This window comes from Capricornis sumatraensis, chromosome 5, assembly GCF_032405125.1.
Source record: "Capricornis sumatraensis isolate serow.1 chromosome 5, serow.2, whole genome shotgun sequence".
NCBI classification, from domain to species: Eukaryota; Metazoa; Chordata; class Mammalia; order Artiodactyla; family Bovidae; genus Capricornis; species Capricornis sumatraensis.
This window is the reverse complement of record NC_091073.1, coordinates 86,194,983-86,218,218: the sequence shown is the minus strand read 5'-3', so window position 1 is coordinate 86,218,218 and position 23,236 is coordinate 86,194,983. Positions and strand designations below refer to the sequence as shown.

Genomic DNA, 23,236 nt, shown 5'->3' with positions numbered 1-23,236 from the left:
GCAAGACCACTGTCAACAGCAGGAGTTCTAGTTTTGGGTAAACTTCTGCAATCTTGACCATCCTAACTACTGGGAACCTAGGCTTTCTTTTACATTGGCAGCTTGTTGGTGCCATATTTGGCAAGATATACGGAATGCTCCCGTTCATCCCAAAGATTTTCATGGATTCAGATAGCAGGATAATCCCCTAGTCTTCTACAGTGGGAATGAGAGCAATGTGGTGTGGCCCAAAGCTGGGCACTAGAAGTTGCTGAGTGAGTGGGTGGGTGAATGAGCATGTGAGTGATCAATTTGTATGTGAGTTCAGTTCAGTTCAGTCGCTCAGTCGTGTCCCACTCTTTGCGACCCCATGAATCACAGCACGCCAGGCCTCCCTGTCCATCACCAACTCCCGGTGTTCACTCACACTCGCGTCCATCAAGTCAGTGATGCCATCCAGCCATCTCATCCTCTGTCGTCCCCTTCTCCTCCTGCCCCCAATCCCTCCCAGCATCAGAGTCTTTTCCAATGAGTCAACTCTTCGCATCAGGTGGCCAAAGTACTGGAGATTCAGCTTTAGCATCATTCTTTCAAAAGAAATCCCAGGGCTGATCTCCTTCAGAATGGACTGGTTGGATCTCCTTGCAGTTCAAGGGACTCTCAAGAGTCTTCTCCAACACCACTAAATGCACAAATAAACAAACATTCTTAATTTTACACCATTCAGAACAAAGCAGAAATGTTTAGATAACTGCCTACCTTTTCCAAAGTACGAGGTAGTTTTTTATTTTTCCCCTTCTTTTTGAATTATCTACATAGTTACATCAATCCTCCATTCTTGACATTGAAAATTCTGCCAGTATATTTGTATTATCCATTCACATAGGCATACTTTTAATGCATAAAGTACTAATATTTGTATAAACAACCAAACTCATATATTAAAGCCTTTGGGTATATGCTGGCTATACACATTTCGAAGGAGAAGATGTGCATAGAACAAAATGACAAGCTCTCTGTCCATTTCCAAAAGAATCTCTCCAAATTCCACTTCCTTTGCCCAGAGAAAATTGCATCAGTGGTGAAAATCTTGCTTATATGACCTTTGCTGAGAGAATCTACTTTGCATCAGTGAGAATTTCTTCCCAATCACAGATGAAGCCAGTCAATTTCTGATTACAACATCATGCCCAATCAAACCTTGAGCTAATATTTTGCAAAATTTACTCTCCATTCTTCTGTCTTCCTCATCCCACCTTCTAATTGAGTAAAAAGCAAGCAGAGTTGTAAAGGAAAAACAACACCTTAGAGAAATCAAGAATCTCTAAATAATCCAGAGCTTGACAATATGCTTTTCCATAAGTATACAACTCAGATATAATTTTGAAATTTGGGTTGATGGTGGGTCCCTATACTGTGTTTAAGAGAAGGGTTTGTTTCCTGGGCACTGATCTCTGCCCACCACTGACTCCAGGAATAAGCCACGAGGGCAGTTACGATGCCTCCTCACTTCATTCTCATTTCCATGTAATACCAATCTTATATAAATTTAATTTAATCTTTTGATTATTCTCTGGATCAAAGCTTTTATTAACACTTGAGTGGGAACCGAAATAAAAGAGAAAATAGCAAATCTCCCAAATATAGTAAACTATTTAGGAACAGATATGATGCATCTTAAAATTTTAAAGTAAACAAACAAAGCAAAAAAAAAAAAAACTCTAGAGTGTAGCGTATGCCAGATTCAATTGTAGAATTATTGTAGTAGGAACTATCAACTGCTCAGAACAGGGCTGCAGCTGCTAACTTCATTTTGCCAAAGGACTCAAGAAAGATTCAGGTCCACTAAGAATGATCATTGCATCAATTGAGTTGACTCTTACCTGGGAGTCCTGTCAGCTCCCTGAGATGTGGATTTCCTTCCACAGTGTTTACTGCTAATGGGCTGCACAACTAGGGTTCAGCTTGTGCTCCATAAGCAAATCGTTCCTGTAAAAGACCTTTGGAATTGGCATTATTCATCCTGTCTTACATCATTGAGAATAGAATCTTTTCACCACCACAACCCCTCATCATTTGTAAGTGGGAAAACAAACGCATACACATTAGGTTTCCTTTTTCTCAACAATTAAAAGACTGTGTTTACAGTGTGTTTGGGAATATAGGGTGAATCTTGGCTTTTATTAAAGATGAGAGAGGAAATAGAGACCCATCAAAGCACATCATTACTATACCTTAGAAATATTGCTGATTACTAGTGAGATTAATCGTGCTAATATGATTGTCAAATGACCATGTCTAAATGGTCCTGAACCTTCTGACCTTCCCTTTTCCTAGATATTGTTACTGTTTTCTTCTTTGGTGGGCATTGGTTTTGCTTGTTAGAGTTTTCAGGTTTTTAAAATGTTCAGAACTTCAGCAACTAAGACATTTGAATAGTATCCATTTTTTAAGTCCTGAAACTTCAACAAGTTTATAAATAGTGTTGTAAATAGCAGCAGCACCTACTTCTCAGAAATAAACCAAATTCATAGTTTATGGGGGGAAATGTATATTCTGCTCACAAGTTTAAATTTTCTACCTCTGCTAGCTTGTTAAATTTTCTCCTCCCTTCCTCCATGTCCCCTTCTTGTTTACCTTTCTCCTCTATTTTTCAAGCATCCTTAGTTAACAAACTCGTGACAGTATGATCCACCAAATCTCCTTTTTTCATGTTACTGATGGACCTTCATTGCGGTCAAGACAGTCCCCATTTTTACCTGTTTTTAAAATTAACAGATAGCAGTGGCTTAGAAAATATTCAGTAATATTCGTGAATAAGGTCATGTTTAATTTAGAGGAGCTACTTATAGACCAAAAATGCTAAAATTAAATTAAAATATGAAAAGGTTGGTTTTGATCCCCTGGCACATACAATGGTGAGTTAGCCCAGAGTGGTGGGAGACTTGGAGAGATTTACAAGTTTAAATTTCTTTATGCAGTAGTTTACAGTTATCAAACCCCTTCCCATATAAGTGGAGAAAGAAGACAGAACTGAAACTCAGAGGATCATCATCAAAGGCTCCCATGGTCCCTTTCAATCCTCCAGGTGACCATGGGCCTGACCCTCCCCCTGAATAAAAGCTACTCTGGGGGCGGGCCACTTTCCTGAGGTCTTCCCAGGCCCCGCTGGGATACTCCAAGGGGACGTTGCTATGGCAAAGTGGTTTCTTCCATCTCCTCACTCCCCTCTCAACGCTTGGTTTTCTCTTCCACTCCTCAAGCCTCTCTCGGTGATGCTGTCCCAGTGCCCATAGCTCAGGGCTCCTCTGGGACAAGGATTTAATTTTTTTTTAATTCTTTTTTAATTGTGGTAAAAGCCACATAATATAAAATATACTATTTGTTCAGTGACATTAAGTACATTCACATCATTGTGCAATTCTCACCATGATCCATCTCCTGAATTTGTCGCCTTCCTAAACTGAAATCCTGTCCCCAATAAACACTAATTCCCCATCCCCCCTCCTCACCTCACCCCCTAACCCCTGGCACCTAGCTTCTACCAATGTACTTTCTGGCTCTGAATTTGACTTTTCCAGATACCTCGTATAAGTGGAGTCAAACAGTGCTTGTCTGCACCTAAAGTATATTGGAATGCATTTTTAAAGTTAATTAATATATGGGACAAGGATTTTAAATAGCTTAGACCCATGACACTGAGTCCAAGGAAACACACACATTCCACTTATCAGTAGGAGCATTGCTGGTGTTAATGCACTGACGCTTAGGCACACGGAGGCCAGCCCAGACTCTCTCTCTTTCTCTCTCTCCCTCACCTTTTTCCTCTCTCAGCCCTTTTCTCTTCCCCACTCAGCTCTTACAGCCACATTGTCTGACCCACATTCTCTGGGTGTATATTCCCTAGGCTGAGGGGACACTATTTATTCAACCACATTCTTTCATGTTGAAGAGAAGAGAAAGCTTTCCTTCCCCATCCCTAGAGTGAGGAAGACATGCAGAATTTCAAGAATTCTCTTTATCTAGGCAATGGCAACCCACTCCAATACTCTTGTCTGGAGAATCCCATGGACTGAGGAGCCTGGTAGGCTGCAGTCCAAGGGGTCGCTAAGAGTCGGACACGACTGAGTGACTTCACTTTCACTTTTCACTTTCATGCATTGGAGAAGGAAATGGCAACCCACTCCAGTGTTCTTACCTGGAGAATCCCAGGGACGGAGGAGCCTGGTGGGCTGCCGTCTATGGGGTCACACAAAGTCAGACATGATTGAAGCAACTTAGCAGTAGCAGCAGCAGCAGCAACCCTTATCATGAGCACCTGAGTTCTGGAGTGATCTAACTGGTTTTCACAAACCTCTTTTGCAAAAGCATAAACATCTAGTCCCTCCTTTGGAACACAGCACCAATTGAACTTTGGTGCCTCCACCAAAACTCACAACTTTGCATTGTGACAGGACAAGGAAGATTTAATTATTTTTTCGTGGGAAACTACCATGTTCTGTTCTTCAGGGTAAAGTCTTTTCATAGTGAAATGATAACACACAGAAAAATTCAAAAAAGCTTTTGCAACTTAGTGCAAAGGCCCAGGGATTACAAAAACACGTCAGAAAACAGAAGTTATGAACAAACATTTATGGAACACCTCTTTGGTTGTTAGAGTACCTTGTTGGGTGCTTTACAATAACCTTATAAAGTGCACATGATTATTCCCCTTTCCTAGAATGAGAAGACTGAGGTGCTAAGAGGTGAAATAATCACCAACAATTTTCCACTCAGTTCAGTTCAGTTCAGTCACTCAGTCATGTCCAACTCTTTGCAACCCCATGAATCGCAGCACACCAGGCCTTCCTGTCCATCACCAACTCCCGGAGTTCACTCAGACTCACGTCCATCGAGTCCGTGATGCCATTTAGCCATCTCATGCTCTGTTGTCCCCTTCTCCTCCTGCCCCCAATCCCTCCCAGCATCAGAGTCTTTTCCAATGAGACAACTCTTCACATGAGGTAGGCAAAGTACTGAAGTTTCAGCTTTAGCATCATTCCTTCCAAAGAAATCCCAGGGTTGATCTCCTTCAGAATGGACTGGTTGGATCTCCTTGCAGTCCAAGGGACTCTCAAGAGTCTTCTCCAACACCACACTACAAAACCATCAATTCTTTGGCACTCAGCCTTCTTCACAGTCCAACTCTCACATCCATACATGACTACTGGAAAAACCATAGCCTTGACTAGACGGACCTTAGTCGGCAATGTAATGTCTCTGCTTTTGAATATATTATCTAGGTTGCTCATAACTTTTCTTCCGAGGAGTAAGCATCTTTTAATTTCATGGCTGCAATCACCATCTGCTAGTTAATGGCAAAACTTAGACTTGTATCCAACCAGTGGGGAATTTTTTTCCTCTCCCTCTCTCAGTATGTTTATCTCATGAAGACTATTAAGAACAATTACCTTTAATAGCTTTTAAGTGAGTGTGAAAGTCACTCAGTCATGTCTGACTCTTTGGGACACCGTAGACTATACAGTCCATGGAATTCTCCAGGCCAGAATACTGGAGTGGGTAGCCGTTCCCTTCTCCAGGGGATCTTCCCAACCCAGGGATCGAACCCGGGTCTCCCACATTGCAGGTGGATTCTTTACCAGCTGAGCCACGGGGGAAGCCCTAATGGCTTTTAAGAAGCCATTAAAGGGAAGCGGATTTTCTTAGTGTTGTCATTGCTGTTTTTACAGCATCAGTTTTCATGCAAATTATCCTTCTCATAATGTGAGTCAAAGTGACATTTTAAAGATCATGACACTTCCAATTCTTTACTCTCATCTGAGAGTGTGTTTCTAAAGTTGAAGCCAACTAGTAGAGCACTCAGCAGCAAGAATCCTCATTCTAACTGACAGTGAGAAACATTGAGTAGGTAGATATTCCCAGAGGCAGAATACTTACTGATACCCATAGTGTAAGCATTAAACTGTATGCTATAAAAAGCTCTTTCTCACACTCATTAAGAAATTGTGTGTCATCTATTTCTTAGAGTTTGACCTAAGATAATTTGTCTCATGTCCTGGGCTTTAGTTATGCCCCCTTCAGACACACCTCCATTCCCTATGCCCATACTCCTGCCAGACATTGTTAATCAGTCATGGCACTGTTTCTTCCTGAACATTGGAACCTTCAGAGCTCCAGGAAGCCATAGCCAATTGGTTGATTGATTGATGTTGCCTGCAACAAGATTAAATCTATTTATCCTTAGTTGCATGTCTTCCTCTAATTAAACTCATTGATCTGCTTATCTTCATGCCTTTACTATCTCTGGCTCAGATTCTCCATAGAAGACCTCTAAATATTCATACTTTTCATGTTTCCCTCCTTGGACACTAGATTTCATGTCACAGAAATAACTTTTGTTTGGGAAATGGATATATTTCCCTATTCTTCCTAAATCAGCATCCTAATTGGAACGGCCAAAACAACCAAGTTTAACCTTAAACTCGAGAGCACCTGAGACTAAAGTCAACGTATTATGTAAAGAAGACAAAAATTCCCTGGAGGAAGAGAGAACAGTGGCTGTGGCCAGACCAGAAGGGAAAGGGAAGGAGACAGGTGATCACTCGCTACCAGCTCCTTAGCTCTCAGAAGCTAGAGTTCTATGCTCAAGAATGGACAAAGTGATGCCAGGTGTTAACAAAAGCCTCTTGACCAAAAAGTGCTGAGGTTACACAAATATTTGACAAAGAATTGTCTCTGCTGATGGACTGAAAGCCCTGAAAAATCACCCCTTTCCAGAAGTGATGGGTTTCCTTTTCCTAAAGATATATGCAACAGAATTACTTGTCACATTGACATCTGCAATCGCATTCTCTGTGGCAGAGTTTAACAGCATGTCATAGACTATTACAACATGTGGCCCATCAGACGACTTGTCTGGATGCCCTAGGCTTCTGTGATACCCCCTCAACTGCTGCTGATGACACCTACATGCTGGCACTGAATAAATTCAGCACCCATTCCTCTCCATCAGTTATAATGCATCGCTGCTAAACACCTCAACTACACTGAGGTCCATAAGGGCATTGCAGTGATAACGTGGTAACCCAAGGCATTACATGCCACTGAATTGCTGGGGTTTGCCACAATCACAAGATAATCTTTATGGTGGCTTAAATCATAATGGCCACTGGATAATAATAGCACACTTATGTGCAAGTCATCCCCATTCTTATGAAAATAGGGAGATGTGCTAATGAACACTAGTAATCATTTCAGTGATTTTTTTTTTTTAGTTACTCTTACAACATGGACTTTATTCTCCCTTGTGGTTTATGCTCTTAACCCTTTTAAGCAAAGAGACAAGTGAACATGAACAGCAACAACAAAATAAGTCCCCTGTCAGAGAAGCTGGAACTCTGAGGTCACAAATTATCATTGCAGTAGCAGTATGGGCCTCGTCCTGGTTAAAGCATTCATCAGAGATGAATCATTACTGTTGGAGTCAGGGAAAAGACAGAGGGGATCATTGCAAATGATGCCTGAGCTATTTGCTGTGGGATTGATGGGCCAATAACTTCACTCAAAAATTTCTAATGTTGCAACCTAGGCATAAAGTAGACCATGCTTGTTGAATTGAAGTGGAAGGCAACGAATCAAGCATCCCCTATGCCAAGGATTCATTGAAGCCTTTTGCTTCACACTTGGAGGACTACAATAATATCCCAGTGACTCATCTTCTGGTCAGTCACCTCTTGACACTCCAGTCCATTCTCGCCACGCAGTCACATTCTCATCTGAAATAGCTCCATTTCAGTACTCTCCCCTGGAATTTGACCCTTCCAGGCCAACCTGTCACTGACCAATGTCTTCACTCTCTTTTGCATGAAACTAGTTAACTCACCACTGCCACGTTTCTCACTGCCCAATTGAAATGGATTCTCTGACTTGCCATATCCCACCCAACCTCCAAGACGCTCTTCTGCCCCTGTTTCTTCTAGGAAGTCTTCCTAGCCATCATCTTCATCTTTTTTCCTCTGAAACCACTCATTCATTCCAAATATTCCTCTGAGCACTGACCATATGAGTAGAGATTTTTATCAGAGAGTCCTTGCCACTTTGACACGTATCATTTCTCCATCGGGTTGTTAGAATCTTTGCATGCAATGAGCCTATTTTCATCACCCCTCCCCTGCCCCAGTTGTGTCTTCCTGGTGTCTTCCATGGCACATGACGCTGTGTGTTACATAGAGAAGGGTCTGGTGGTACGAGGCATCTCAGGAGAGCTGGAATACGAGAATATCTCTTGTGTATCTGATGCCTGGATCCAGAGTCTCAGCACAATGGCCGTTTGCTCGGTGACATGTGCTTCCATCAGGACATCTTGTGGTAAATCCTTAGCCCTAGGAACCAGAAAATCAAACTCCAAAAGCTAGTCTTTGGACTACAAATGCTTTGAAAGTGGCTTCTTTCTATCTTTGTCCTCAAATCAATTTCATTATTGCCTTTTCTTTTTTAAAATTTATTTTTGGCTGTGCTGGGTCTCTGTTGCTTTGTGAGGCTTCCTCTAGTTGCAATGAGCGGGGGCTACCCTTTGTTGCAGTGCACAGGCTTCTCATGGCAGGGGCTTTAGGCACGCGGGCTTCAATTGATGTGGTATGTGGGCTCAGCAGTTGCAGCTTATGGGCTTACTTGCTCCCCAGCATGTGGAATCTTCCTGGACCAGGGATCGAACCTGTGTTCCCAGCATTGGCAGGCGGATTCCTATCCACTGAGCCACAGGGAAGCCCCCTTATTGCCTTTTCAAACCTCAGCTGCAATTTCCTGATTTAGCTGAAGAATGTGTAGATGCAAATACTTCCTTTGAATATTGAAAACCTTTTCATTTAAAACACAAGTATTCCAGGTCAGTGAACCTCCCACCTTGCTACCTCGGCTCCTCGCATGTCCTTGTGACCACCTTTTGGAAGTTAGAGTCTAAAGAGAAGTTACAGTGAGATCTATGTAAGCAAAATTGGCACATCTGACAAGTTTTCAACAACACAGTATGTGACGGTCTCCACACTTGGATGCATGGGAGCAAATGAAAATGAGCAAGTTGTAAGGCACTAGGGAATATTAAAAAATTCCCCACAGAATACTGCCAAGGGTCTGACAAGCTGAGATGGTGATCCCAACTGTGCTGAGAGGAGAACAAAAATGAAAAACGCTCAACTTCCCAGAAGCCATCCTGACTTTAGAACCACCCAACCCCACCCTCCCACCTCTCAGACAAAGCCTCCCATTAAAGGATCCCCTCCGTCGGGCCATTGTGGGTCTCTCTGGCTCTGACACTAGCACCGCCTTACCCTCAGTAAGTGATGCTAAGGCCCAGGAAAGAAGAAAGAAGCGAAGGAGGGGTGAAGGGGGACTAAAGTGACGCCATGTTTTAGTAATGTTGCCGTGAGGTGTTGGCAAGTGAGACTGCACTTGGGGAAGAGGCTGGTGAGACGCTGTGTTTGCCTTTGCTTCTTTGCACTCAGAACGCAGGCAGAGCATCTCATTACCGCCAGGCGAGCACAGACTCGTGTCAATCTTCTTGGAAGCAGAATGCCTCACTCCACATCCCAGTGTGTTCTGTAGCTGTCAGGTGCCTGCCTCCTCTGAAGCCTTCTCCCGGGCTAAACACGCTGACATCCTGCCTAAAATAGAACCCACAACCCTGCCACCTAAGTGAATCCAGCTTCTGTGGGCTTTCATCTGGGGCCAATCAGGAGGAGTGGGGCTTCCCAGGCCCAGGGAAGTCAGACAGGATGGGTGAGCCTCTGGACTTTCCCTGTGCATTGAGGACAGGGGCGTTGTACATTTCATGGTGCAGGTGAGGAAAGTGGGAGTAGCCTGCGTCAGAGTCAGACAAGGAACTTGCTCCCCTCATTGCCTGTGGAGTCAAAGCCTTTGGACCCTGGGATGTTAACACAAGACCAGTCATCAATAAAGTACTTATGCGCCCTGATCTATTGATGTGGACTCCTGCTGACCTTGCTGGCACTGATGGGACATGCTCATGGCCAGTGCTGCTGGAGGGACAGTGCAGTCTTGCTCAGTGAGACTGTGGAGCTACAAACTCCCTGCAGGACCACTGACCGCTCTCTCGGAAACGACTTGACCTTGATTGTCCGCCACTGACAACTGCCATGGATACCTGATATTCGCACAGCTCCTCCATTAACGCCATCCCACAGGAGCTTCTGTGGTGGAAGCATGGCCTGCCGAGTGAGGAGGGATGTCTCTCAACTCTGATCTTTGGACTGAATCCTGTGGTCTTGCAGGTCTTCTGCAGTGCCAGCTGTATCTGGAATCCAAGAGACAGCTGAACCCAGAAACCATTCCTTCCCAAGATGGCTATTGAGAAACTATGTCCCAAGCCCTGCCTGGGGCACTGTGGGCAGAAAATGGAATCATTTATAAACTTAGTCTACAAGCAGCTAAGCATCTGGTGGGAAACTGCAAGCAGGATGCAGGGCTTTTCCTAAGAGCAGGTGCCCTCCTATGTCCTTCCTGTGGTAGCAGCCAGGGGACACATGGAAAAGTGAGCATCTGGGGGTCCTGCAGACCTGGACCCCAACTCTGCCACTTGCAAACTCCTCCCTGAACCTCCACTGTCTTACCTGCTAAAAAGGGATGAGACTTGTGCTCACAGGACTGAGCTGTTGTGAGAATGTGGAATGAATGAAAACCAGACCCATGAAAGCACTTCCTGAGATAGTATTGTTAATATGTCAAGGTGGCCCCCTCAGGTCACGTTACCACAGTTCATGTCTGGAAAGTGTCCCTGGAAGACAACCAGCAGAGCAGAGCTGCATAAGCATCCTGGGGTACCTGGAGGGGACAGCATCTAACCTGAGTTCCATGACTTTCCCTGGGAGAGTCCATGACATTGGAAAACAGAGTTGTGTTTTCTTTTCTCACCAATTAGATTTGTCCCTGTCAACTTACAAATGTGTCTGTGTTTCCAGATCTTATGAACACCTCTGTTCACACTCCCTTTCTCCCACCACGGTGACTGGATCCCAGCCAGGCCCTCCTCTGATGCTCTGCATGAGCTCTTTACTGACACCAGAGGCTACCAGATACAGAGAGCTGCCGCAGAAGCCTTGATCCTCTCACCTTTAGGGCCCAGTTTAAAACCCATGTGTTAAAATGCACTTTCAGAGACTTCCCTGGCAGTCCAGTGGTTAGGAATTTGACTTCCAGTGCAGGGTTGCCATTTTGATGCCTTGTCAGGGAGCTACAATCCACATGCCTTGTGGCCAACACCGAAACCTAAAACAGAAGCAATATTGTAACAAATTCAGTGAAGACTTTTACAATGGTCCACATCAAAAAAAAAAAAAATTAAAAACAAAACACTCTTTGAAAAATGTTCAGTCCTCAGTCGTCATTTCACCTCTATTTTGAGATTCATTTATCGGTTAACGATCCCAGTTCTCCCTCCGAAAGCACAGGCCCCTTACGATACAGTGGAGGAGGCAGCGCAGCTGGGACTGGACCTATGTGTCCCTGACTCCAGAATCCGGGCTCTGCACCCCCGTGATCACCAGGGCGCTGCTGGGGCCTCCAGTCATGCTGGGATGTCAGGGAGCTAACCCCCGACCTGAGAGAGGAGCAGGAAGGCGGGGAAGGGAGGGAGGGCTGGAGAGGGCAGGAGAGACCCAAGCAGAGGAGCGGGTACAAGGAAGCACGTTGTGTGTGAGGAGCCCTGTGGGGAAGGGGCACTGCTCCCCGGCCAGAGGAGGGCCTTCAGTGCATGAGTCGCTGATGCTCCGTCTGCTTCTGAGACAGAGCAGGGGAGTCTGCTGCCCTGGCAGAAGTCACGCGTTTCTGCCCTCACTGCTGCCTGAGTTTCCTTTCTTTTTTTTTTATATTGAAGTATAGTTGTAGTGTAGTATAGTTTCAGGTGTTGTGTTAGGTTCAGGTGTCCAGCAAAGTGTCTCAGATATACATAAACAAATATATATTCTTTCTCAGATTCCTTTCGCAGATAGGTTGTTACAGAGAATGGAGCAGAGTTCCCTTTGCTACACAGTAGGTCCTTGTTATTTATCTAGTTTGTATGTAGTAAGGCATATCTGTTAACCCATGATTTTAGTTTTAAATAAGATGGTTTCCCTTTTTGTCCAGGCACTCGGTCTGCATGTGTTTCTCTCTCCTTCACATGCTCATCCTTTGCTACTTTCTTTCTCCTCCAGATCGGTCCGAGGATTCTGAATCAGCTCTCAGGGAGCCTCCAACAGAGACCAGAGCATGAGAGAGGGTCAGGCGCCTGTGCCAACTCTGAGCAGAGCCTGGAGCCTCACCTGTGGGCCTGTTTCTTGCAGATTATTGGGACCATTCCTCTGATGCCGAATCCAGGGCCTTCAAGCCAAACAGCGAGTGGCACGCAGGGCCTCCAAGTGCAGCCGATTACCCCCCAGCTCCTGACGAACGCCCAGGGCCAGATCATTGCCACAGTCATCGGGAACCAGATCTTGCCTGTGATCAACACGCAGGGCATCACGCTCTCCCCCATCAAGCCCGGCCAGCAGGTAAAGGCTTCTTGTCCAGACAGCCGTGGCTACCTGGACATCTCTCCTTACCATCCTTCTTCTATCTGGGCTCAATCAATGAAAAGTAATTTTTAAATTAGAAAATATTTAATCTCACTAATCCTAACATATCAATACTTATTTTTAAAAAAAGCAAGTAGCTTTATTTTTCATTATTAGTGAATATGAGTGACAACTAAATAACTGCTAATCTATAAATAAGAATATATTTGGTTATAACAAGGACAATTGCCTAAAGTTCAATAGATTTGTGTTCTTATTTATCACAGCTTATGATACTTAACTTTCAGTCAATTTTAAAAGGGGTCAACAAGAAATTAAGACCAGTTAACATCTTATCTGTAAATGGCGGGGGCGGGGGGAAACTGTTACTCATTAAGAGATCCCAAATTGATGCTGCTAAAAGTGCTTCCCAGAAATTAGGGAATTAAAAATAGGAGGTTCTAATTGGTAGAATTTTATTAAAACCATGAGAATCCAGTATGTTTTATCCATTCAAATATCAATCAAGCACTTTCTGTGTGTTATACTAGAAGCTGGGTACACAGCCCTGAAGAAGAACAACATGGTCCCTGACCTCATGGAGTTTCTGGTTAATTGTTTTCTTCAATAAACCTTTCTTGATAACCCACTATACACTGAGCCTCTGCTTAATGATAAGAAACAGGGTTGAAAGAGTGGCAGTTTCTTGTCTTAAGGAGCTCATAGTCTTGTTGTAGAGGACACAGATGTATGAGCACAGCCCCATTATGCAATAAAACAGAATGTCCTGGGACTTCCCTGCTGGTCCAGTGGTTACAAATGTTGTTGATCCATCATTCACCTGACTGACTCCAACCCATCCATCAAGACTCACTTCCAAACCACATGAGCACTTCCACAGCGGGAAGGGGTGGGGACAGGGCGGGGGGACAGAGGGGGGTGGAGCAGGCGAGGAACTAAGATCCAGTGACATGGCCAAAAGATTTTTAATAAATAAATAAGACAGCATGTCCTGTAACAGGACAGGTATGCACAAAGTTCAGTATCATCACAAAGATGGAAGTGACTGACTGTCCGGAGAGTGTTGATTCCTCACATGGTTTGGAAGTGAATCTTAATGGATGGGTTGGAGTCAGCCAAGTGAATGATGGGTCAACAACATTCCAGGCAGTGGGGATAGCAGGCACAGAGGCAGGAACACACGAAGAAGCCTGGAGTATTAAAACACAGGAAAAAGGTTCATGTGACTGAAACGCAGAATGAGTCTGAGAACAGTCATGGAAGGGGCCTAACATTCAAACTAAAAAAGGTGACTTTATCCCAGTGTGATCTTGAGGCATTCCTCATCTTTGTGCCTCAGTTTTCTCATCTATAAAATGGGGAAATGTCAGTATCTCCCTCACATAGCAGTTGGGGGGCCTCTCTTACTCCCGCTGGTTCTCCCTCTAAATCGAAACCACGGCCTGTGAGCCAGGGTTCCCACCACCCTCTTCTTCCCCAGCTTTCTCACGGGCAGTGGGACAGTCCCTGACAAATGTATTTTGAGGACTTCTACCCCCTCCCTCTGCCTCTGTCTCTCAGCTATTTTCTTTCTTTTACTATTTACAGGATTCCACTGTATTCTCTACCCTTCTAAATAGTTCCCCCAAGGGAACTGGACTGGTCCCTGCTGGTCCAGTGGTTAAGACTCTAAGCTTCCACTGCGGGAGGCACGGGTTCCATCCCTGTTCAAGGAACTAAGATCTCACATGCCACACAGTGTGGCCAAAAAATGAATAAATAGTTCCTCCAAATGTTCCATTGGCTTTTTAATCCCTAGTTCTATCTGTTCAAACCTATGTTCAAAATTATCTCTGGGCGCAGAAATGAGAAAATTAATCTTTTTGTACAATCTGCTAAAAAACTATTTCTGTCAGCAAACCCAAGTTGTAAATTGCCAAGAAGGTGATGAATTAATTAGTGATCATCAACATTTAATACAAGTAGCTCTCACTCTCACTTTGAATTTCTAAGTAGGGTGTGTGGGTGATAGACCACTGCCATTATACAAGATGACAGCTCTATATTTGAGGTAGTATAGTTTTGATCCAGAAGGAGCTACCTAAGAAACGGCAAGTAAGAGGGAGGTATGGTGCTCCTCCTCAAACCCTCGCCCACTATCAACAGTGTGAACCCATTTACACAGTCTCTCTCGTGAGCATAGATGCACCTCAGAATCTTGCTCGCACCCTACCTGTTGACCACTGGATGAAACCCCATTATCACAGTGGGAATGTCTGGTCCTCTGCTAGTCTGACCACTGCCATCAACCCTGTTGGTAGAACTGGAGCTCTAGCAACTGGGAAGAAACAGCCAGCCTCTAGGGGATGTGCCTTGCCCATCCAACTCACGTCATTTACAACCAGAATTGCAGAGAGCAGGACTTGCCTTGCCAGTATATGTGCACGCATCTCTCATGAAAGTGCTTGCTGAGAGGACATGTGTGCACAGCTGAAAAGAGCGACACTCGAACCTTCCTGAATCCTCAAGTCATGGCAGGCACCCGTGGGCCTGTCCCGTTGTTCAAGGCACGTGCCAGTGGTCTACTCAAGTCCTTGAAAGGTCAAGGGAACTGATGACGGACCTGCTGAGAAATATCAGAAGAGCGCCCCACTGTTTCTTGGCATCAGCTCTGATTGAAACACCTTGGAAGGTGTGGTAAAGTTAACAAGTTGGGTGAATCGACAGGAAATGATCAAGTCTGAGTCCCAGATATAAAAGGGGGAATTCTGAGGATAGAGGGTCATAAAATGCTGAGAGTCCAAAAGTAAAAAGCTCAGACCTAGAGATATATATAAGAATAGTGGTCTTCAATTTTTTTCTTTAAATACTACCCTTTACATTGAAGAAATATAATATGGACAACCACTAAAAAATAAAGGATTTCTCTTGTACAGTAGAGAAGTTTCTCAATTTATTTTTTCATGTGATTTATGACAAATGCTTGATCTCACCAGAGCATAGTTCCAACAGTAAAATATGTCATAAATTACAAGAGCAGAGAAATCCCTAACTCGCACTCAAAAGGAAGTCCACTTTTTATGGAGTGTAGTACAGGCCTCTTGGGCTAGATGACCTGGGGTGATTCATTTTAATTAAAAAAAAATAATTTAAAAATCTTAATTTTTACACATGCCTACCACTGCTTAAAAGAACCTGGATAAAATCAAAGAGTGAAGAGTCAACTACTCTTGAGGATGCTTTATTCCAATGATGAAAGATTGAGAACCTGCAAAGTTATCATCTGAAATACAAACAGTATTTTTTAAAAAACATATACCAATATCTGATAGTCCTAGATATCACTTTCATAGTATCGAATCAGGAATCCTTGGTAAGCAATGCAAAGAAACAAAGGTCAGAAAATGACTAGATAAGAAAGAGAGGGGGACTTACCTGGTGGTCCAGTGGTTGAGACTTTGTACTCCCACTGCAGGGGATGTGAGTTTGATCCCTGGTCAGGGAAGTAAGATCTCATGTGCTACACACACACACACACACACACACACACACACACACACACACACACAAAATACATATACATATATGTATATATATATGAGGGAGAGAGAAGTATCTTTCTGTGCATGGAACAAAGAGCTTAATACAAAAATATTTGCTAGAGCTTGAAAGTAACCTTTCCTTTCCTCCATAAGATTCTGCAGCTTCAAAAGTCAGAGTGACCCACATGCCAGGGTTTGCCCTTATTATTCTGTGATTGTGAATTCATGATTTCTTCATGCAGCACAGAAATCATGTTGTGTATATTTATTCTTCCTCTGACTAAATCCCAACAAAAGTTTATGGGAGATTTCTAATGTCATTAAGAAAATAGAGACATGGGAAAGGAAAAATGTGATTTGTAAAATCAAAGCATTGAAATTTTTCAAAAATTGAATACTATGGCTATAGTACTTGGAGACTGCCATCCATGAAGGCACTCAATTGTTCTTCAAAATGTAATCTTGGTGCTAATAGGAAGCCAAAGGAAAATGATTTATTTAAACTAGCTCTCTAAAATGCTGTGCATGCTAAGTCGCTTCAGTCATGACCAACTCTTTGCCACCCTATGGTCTATAGCCGACCAGGCTCTTCTGTCTGTGGGACTCTCCAGGCAAGAACACAGGAGTGGGTTGCCATGCCCTCCTCCAGGGGATCAGGGATCAAACCCACATCTCTTATATCTCCTGCACTGGCAGGTGGGTGCTTTACTACTAGCACCACAGGGAAGCCCCTAAAATGCTATATGATTCTCTAAATCCATCTGGTTTTTTTTTTTTTTCAGGTAAAAAATATATAGTCACCAGTTTTTTCCCAGCTGTTACATAAATCAGTAGTTTCCAATTTTTTCTTGAAGCCATCCAGAATAAGACACAAATGAAGTATTTCCACCCATACAGGATCTAAAATAGTCATAAGGGTTTCCTACAGAAAGGAAATGTGTGTCAGGGACCCCAGTACAAAACAGACCTTTGACCTTCCAGCCACACATCCGGGCATCTCACCTCTCTGGTCTCCCCTGGTCACTCCCAGTCGAGCTCAGCTGACAGCACGTGCTCCCTGCCCACCCTAGCCTGAAACGCCTTTCTCTCCTCTTCTGTCTGGCAAACTCCCACCACCATCCCCCTGCCCAGGATCGCTCCTTTGTGTAGCCCCCATTTATCATTCTCCCACCTCGGTTTTCCCCTCGCTGCATTCACTGTTGTCAGGCTGTACTGTCTACACCTGGAAGGCAGGGACCAGACTGACTCAGCCTTGCTCAGGACCCAGCCTACGCTGCGTGCTCCATCCATCGTGTTCTACTGCTGCCAAATGGTAGTGTTTCCCTGTCGGGGACACCAGATTCCAGAGGCATGCTCCCTGAGGAGCCCAGCCCAGGCCCTTCTCTGGCTTTCCGATTCTGTGTCTTTTGCCATTTTCCAGTTTGTTCCAAACCAGCACCTGCCGGCGGCTTGGGGAGAACTTCCACACAGCACTCTCTTCCCTAATTCTTTCTTTCTCCGTTCACCCCTTCCTCTGCACTAAGATGCAGAGTTCTATCATGTTCTAGATATGATACCCAAGGGAGTTTTTAGCTATCAGAAATTTTCAAAATTTTAGTACTCAAAATTTTTCAAGTTAGGTTGTCCTGAGGTCAACCCTGAACCTTCCAGCAAATTTAACACCTGCATAGTTGGCCATGTCCACTGTAGAATGAACTCCTCGATAACATTCAGGTATTCTTTATGTCCTCCTAATTATTAAAAGTTCTTACTAAATCTAGGCTCTGGCTTCTCTTGTCTAGACGCAATAAATCTACTTCCTTTACACTTTTTCTAAGACAAGATCCTTCCAAAACCTTAAGAGGTCCCTCAACCAGCAGCCTTAGCCTCACTTGGGAACCTGTTAGAAATGCAAATTATTGACTCCCACCTGGGCCTACTGCACCAGACACTGTGGGGGTAAGGTCCAGGGACCTGTTCTAACAGCCCTCCAGGTGATTCTGAAAGTGCTTAAATCTTGAGAACCACTAATTTCATTTCTTCTGCATCCACTTTGCCTTTACCTGTTTGGAAAGTTTCTTCTCCCCCCTACCCAAATGAATTTCTCTATATTTAACCCCATTTGAATTTTACTGTTTATATAAATTAACTTTTTCCAATTCATCTATCACATTCTGGTTCTTCATTTTATCCCATTTCCAAGATGCTTGTCACCTTCACTTATTTTTATATCAATTGTGAATTTAATTAGAAGATGCTTTGTTCCAGAAACTGAAATATTGTTAAAGATATACTGCATTACACAAGGAAGACAGATGAGGAGCACTGGCACAGAAAATCCAGAAAGACTTCAAAGTGTGCCTACATCTATTTTTGTTGAATACATCATCAGTGTCAACCAACACAAACAAACCAACAAAGCCAGCCTATGAGATGCAGTAAGAAGCATAAAGCTTAAGGGACTCTGAATCCTATTTCTGCCTGTCTCTCATACCCTGTGTGGGATGAACATCCTCACATCCTTCTCTACTTCCCTGGATGAAGCAAAGCCCCAGGCTAACATGAACCGCCCCTTCATTTTCCTCCTTTTTGGTGGACTTTCCATGCCTGTATTAATTTGCTAGAAATGCCATAACCTTAAAATCTTGATTTTTTTCAAGTAAGAACTTTTTAGAATTTTTATGGGTTATTCTGAACTGTTTGGTTGAATGCTGGAAGGTAAGCAGGACCCCAGTGTTCTAAAAAAAGTGTTCATTTCCTTTGGACAAAATACTTCTTTCCTAGATTCTTAGTTATCTTAGATTCATCTCTTTCTTTGACTGTGTAGGCATAGAACAGACTCTCAATAGAGCTACTTTGTTTTCCTCTAGAATTCCTTCTCTTGTGTAGACTGAAGCCTAGTAATTTTTCTTTACTGAGTTGTGTATGAGAAAAAGAAATTTAAATTGATTATTGTCTTATCCAGTTCCTTGATGGTACTTTGCCACACCCAGGGCCAATAAAATATTGATGAAATGGTAAAACCAAAGACTAGCTCATGATTCAGTAACTCAAAACTGTGCAAAGCTTTTGTCAAGTAACAATATTTAGAAGGACAACTCAATAGGTTAGAGGGGATAGACTGACATGCAAATATCCATCACATTTTATTAAGCAAATTAAAAATAGATTTAATCTTCAGTGTGTGTTCCTACAGAATAAAATTTACTGGATTCGATTGTTGATTATGTGCTCAGCAGATTGGCTAATTACTTTAGGCAGATGCTTGTTGCATATTAATTTGAGTTCCATGTCAATTACAACTACCTTACTTCACAATCTTAGCACAGTGGAGTAACAATGAGGATGTTCCCTTGAGATGTAATTGCAGGAAACTGTGGAACAGGACAGCCTGGCATCCTGGAACGAGCCCTGAACTATGGGGCGAGAGCCTGGATTCTAAGGTAGACTCATGGTCTTGGGAGAGTCACTTACTTCCCATAATTGTGCCAGCTATATCTGTGGCATAGAGCTAGCCTGTGAATCTGGAGAGCAAAAGCATTGCCACAGGGTGGGAGGGGAAGGGAAATAGGTCCCTAAATACATTTCCAAAGTAGCACATGATTAACTATTGTTTGAAAGTAGAATGTTAATTGATGCTTAAAACCACTTTAGGGAATTAAAAATACTATCGACCACAGGTGTTGGTGATGCTGCACAGCAACTGGAATTCTTATACATAGCTGGTGAACATATCAATGGCTCCAGCCTCTTTGGAAATCAGTTTGGTAGTTTCTTTAAAAGGTAAATGTGCACTTAAGGTATGACTCAGTCATTTCCATAGTTTCACTCATAGGTATTTACATAAAAGAAATGAAAACACAGGGATACACAAAAATTTGTCCATAAATGTTTATAACAGCTTTCTTCATCATAGCCCCAAGCCGGAAATAACCCAAATATCCATCAACAGATGAATGCATAGACAATCTTCGACATAGATATGCATACAGATATATAACAATACTATACATATTTCTCAGCAATTAAAAAATGATTTACTGGTATATCCAACAAAACTGGGTAAATCTCAAAAACAGTATCTGAGCAAAAGAAGTCAAATGCAAAAAAGTACATACCATACAATTCCAGTTTTAGAATTATGCCAAATGAGTACATGTGGCAGAAAGCAGCACAGTCCCTGTCTGGGGCCAGGAGTTGGAAAAATTGATTACAAAGGCAATTAGGGAACTTTATAGAATGATAAGAAGGTTCTATATCTTGATAATATGGTGGTTTCACAGATGTATACATTTGACAAAATTCATCAAACTATATGCATAAAATGTATATATTTTATTATGTGTAAATTATATCTTGATAAAGTTGAATTAAAAAAACTGGACACACACACACTGGGAAAGCATAGACAAATGTGAAGTTGATATCTCCAGGCTGACTCTTAGATCCTGAGGAGGTGGTCAAAGATCAGTGCCTGTTTTGTAGTTGGCTCTCTTTTCACCAAAGTTCAGGGCCTGGCCTGATTCCACTCCCAGACTGACTTCCTTTTATTAAAAACCTTTTTTGAAAACCTTCCTACACCTCTGGGAGCTGTGATGATGGACATGAAAGCACTCGGGGAAGTACTCTGTCTAATCAACAAAGGTGGCCACTGCTGAGGCTACTGGTGCCCTCGTGCCAGGCCTAGGGCTGCCCTTCATCAGCTTCCCAGAGGGTCAACACGTGGATGGAGAGAGACCCCTCCCAGGTATCCAGGTGGACCCAGAAGCTGTGACTGTCCTCCTTTTCTCTCTCCTTCCTCCCTTCAGTCGAGGTTCTCACCTCCCAGAACCAGAGCTCTTTGACAACCTGGATAGAAGTCATGAATACAATGACCACCCTCCTTACCGCACACGAGACTTGAAGTGAATTCTGACTTGCGGCGCTGTGACTAAGAGCTCAAGCCCAGGGATCAGACTTCATAGGTTTGGAGACCAGCTCCTCCACACCTGCTGAAGGAAGACACCAAACCCTTTAAACTCTCTATGCCTCAGCTTCCCTGGTGGTAAAAGAGGAGTCAGAATAATACCCACTCCACAGGCTGATGTGAGAGTTTTAAATGTGAGAGCATGACAATGCCAAACAAAGTTCTGGCACAGTGTAAGAAAGTGACAACCAAGAGGGACAAATATCAATCAATACATTTGTCCTGACTGCCCCTATTTCTCTCTTAATTTCGATAGGATCTTAGAATTATTTTTCCCAGCTCCACAGTAATACACCCAGACTCTGGTTTGAGAGAGCAGGAAGTTCCCATATACACTCAGCCTAAACTGGAACTTTCCTAAAAGCACCAGTTACATGAGACAAAATGATTGGGCACAACCCAAACTTGATCTTGAGTCTTGCGGTCTAAGTTGATGGCAGGTGTTATATTTTACCTATATGTACTCAAGAAGCCTGTCAAGCACCCTGGAATTGCATGAACAGGCAGAAAGAGTCCAATAACATGTGACAGTCAAGAAATGTAGAAAACTAGATGCTTCAGCAAGCCAAGTAGGGAATTAATATATTTAGAAATACTAATAAAATGCCTGTCAAGGAAGCAGCCACATAATATATACAAAAAAAGAAAGAAAACAAAACCCTGCCTGTTGTGCAGGGTGTGCATTATTCCAGAGACGTATATATTCTTAGAAATAAAATGATTCAGCCCTGATAACACTTCTATTCCCTGGCATTTTCCTCCTAATTTTTTCATGCCTTTGTGTATTTTTTTACATCCCTCTGCGTAGCTCCACCAACCCTCCCAGACGTCAGTGGGTCAAGCAGCCTCCCAAAGCAGTCTTCTGCACCTGGCTCACAGCCAAGCATCCATGTCTCAAAGCCCCGTCCGGCAGGCTTCCTCCTCTTCCTCCTCATCCTCCTCTTCTTCAGCTTTGAGCGTGGGCCAGTTAGTCAGCAGTAAGTATCCTTTCTGGCTCGGTTAAATCATGGTGGCCTTCTTGTTGCCTAATTGCAATGCCTCTCTCTCTCATCCCTCCTATCCCTTCCTCCCTCTTTCTCCCTCTGATCTTTCAAACAGAAGAGAAGTTTCCTGGCACTGGTAGGTCAATATTGGGATAAAGTCCATGCCCAGGGCCAGTGGTTCACTGGGGAAGCAGACACCTCCACACCCCATTAATGAATGCATGGAGAGGCCGTTTCCACCCCAAGATGCCTTCTGATGGCGCTGAGTCAGTCTGGCCGCTTCAGAAGGAAGAAACTGATCAGCTTTCAGGGCATGAGCCACATAGCTCAGGACTGAAATATCCAACAACAGGCACTCAGCCGGCAGGTCAAGCTGCTTTTCTGTGTGTTTGAAGTCCCTGCCATTCTATTTGTAGGTGTCAGAAGAAATAAAAGAGAGTGTGCCTATGGGCAGGTGGTGTGTGCACCACGAGCTGCCCCCAGTGGTGCAAGGGGGAAGCTGCATGGGCTGGAATCTGATGAGAAACCTCTGAACAACCATTCATAAAATAACATGAGCCTGCAGGTCTGCTTCCCTGAGCAGGCCATGTAGACATATTTTAGAAATGGTAAGTGGCCCTAGGAGAAGACAACGTATGTATCAGATGCAAATAGATGAATGTGACAATGATCTAATTTAATGTTAGTTGTCCACCTTTAGTACAATTTTTACCTGTATATAAAATCACAGAATAGTGCATGAATTATAATTCTCCAGGCACCAAAAGCCCAACAGCTACAGGTTTAAAGGGCTACAGCACTGCAGAGGCATCTGTGGCACAAAACAAGGATATATGTGAGTATCTGTGTTTGGTCAAGTGTCACGAGTGACCTGTTACAACAGGAATAGTAGGGATTCTCCATATCACGGGCCAAGTCTAGAGATGCAAGGCAAAATGGAGGGTTGCCATGTCTCCCTCACACACACAAGCAAGCCCTCCAAAAATACACAGGTACATATATACATACGCATGCATATATGGATGGATGGCACTCGGTTCTGTCTTGCCATTTGTCTCTAGCTGGGCAGAGAAGGATTAGCCTTTTTCAGAAATTAGTTACAGAGCTACTTAATGGACCAAATGAAATTTCATTTACACAGAGGCCAGTGGGACATTCTATGAGTATAATGAGTGAACCATAGTCCATGTCCTTGAGAGCAAATATTAAAAACTGGGGAAAAGAGACTCCTTTACCACAGGC

General features: G+C 43.4%; 1 protein-coding gene across 1 annotated transcript in view; it reads left to right on the top strand.

Moving 5' to 3' along the window:
• POU6F2 (POU class 6 homeobox 2) overlaps positions 1–23,236 on the top strand; it is a 496,246-nt gene that overhangs the window by 460,513 nt on the left and 12,497 nt on the right. Inside the window, exons 7-8 of the mRNA XM_068973219.1 lie at positions 12,315–12,521; positions 21,820–21,988. Coding sequence (XP_068829320.1) covers positions 12,315–12,521; positions 21,820–21,988 — 376 coding nt within the window. The remainder of the gene's footprint in view (positions 1–12,314; positions 12,522–21,819; positions 21,989–23,236) is intronic.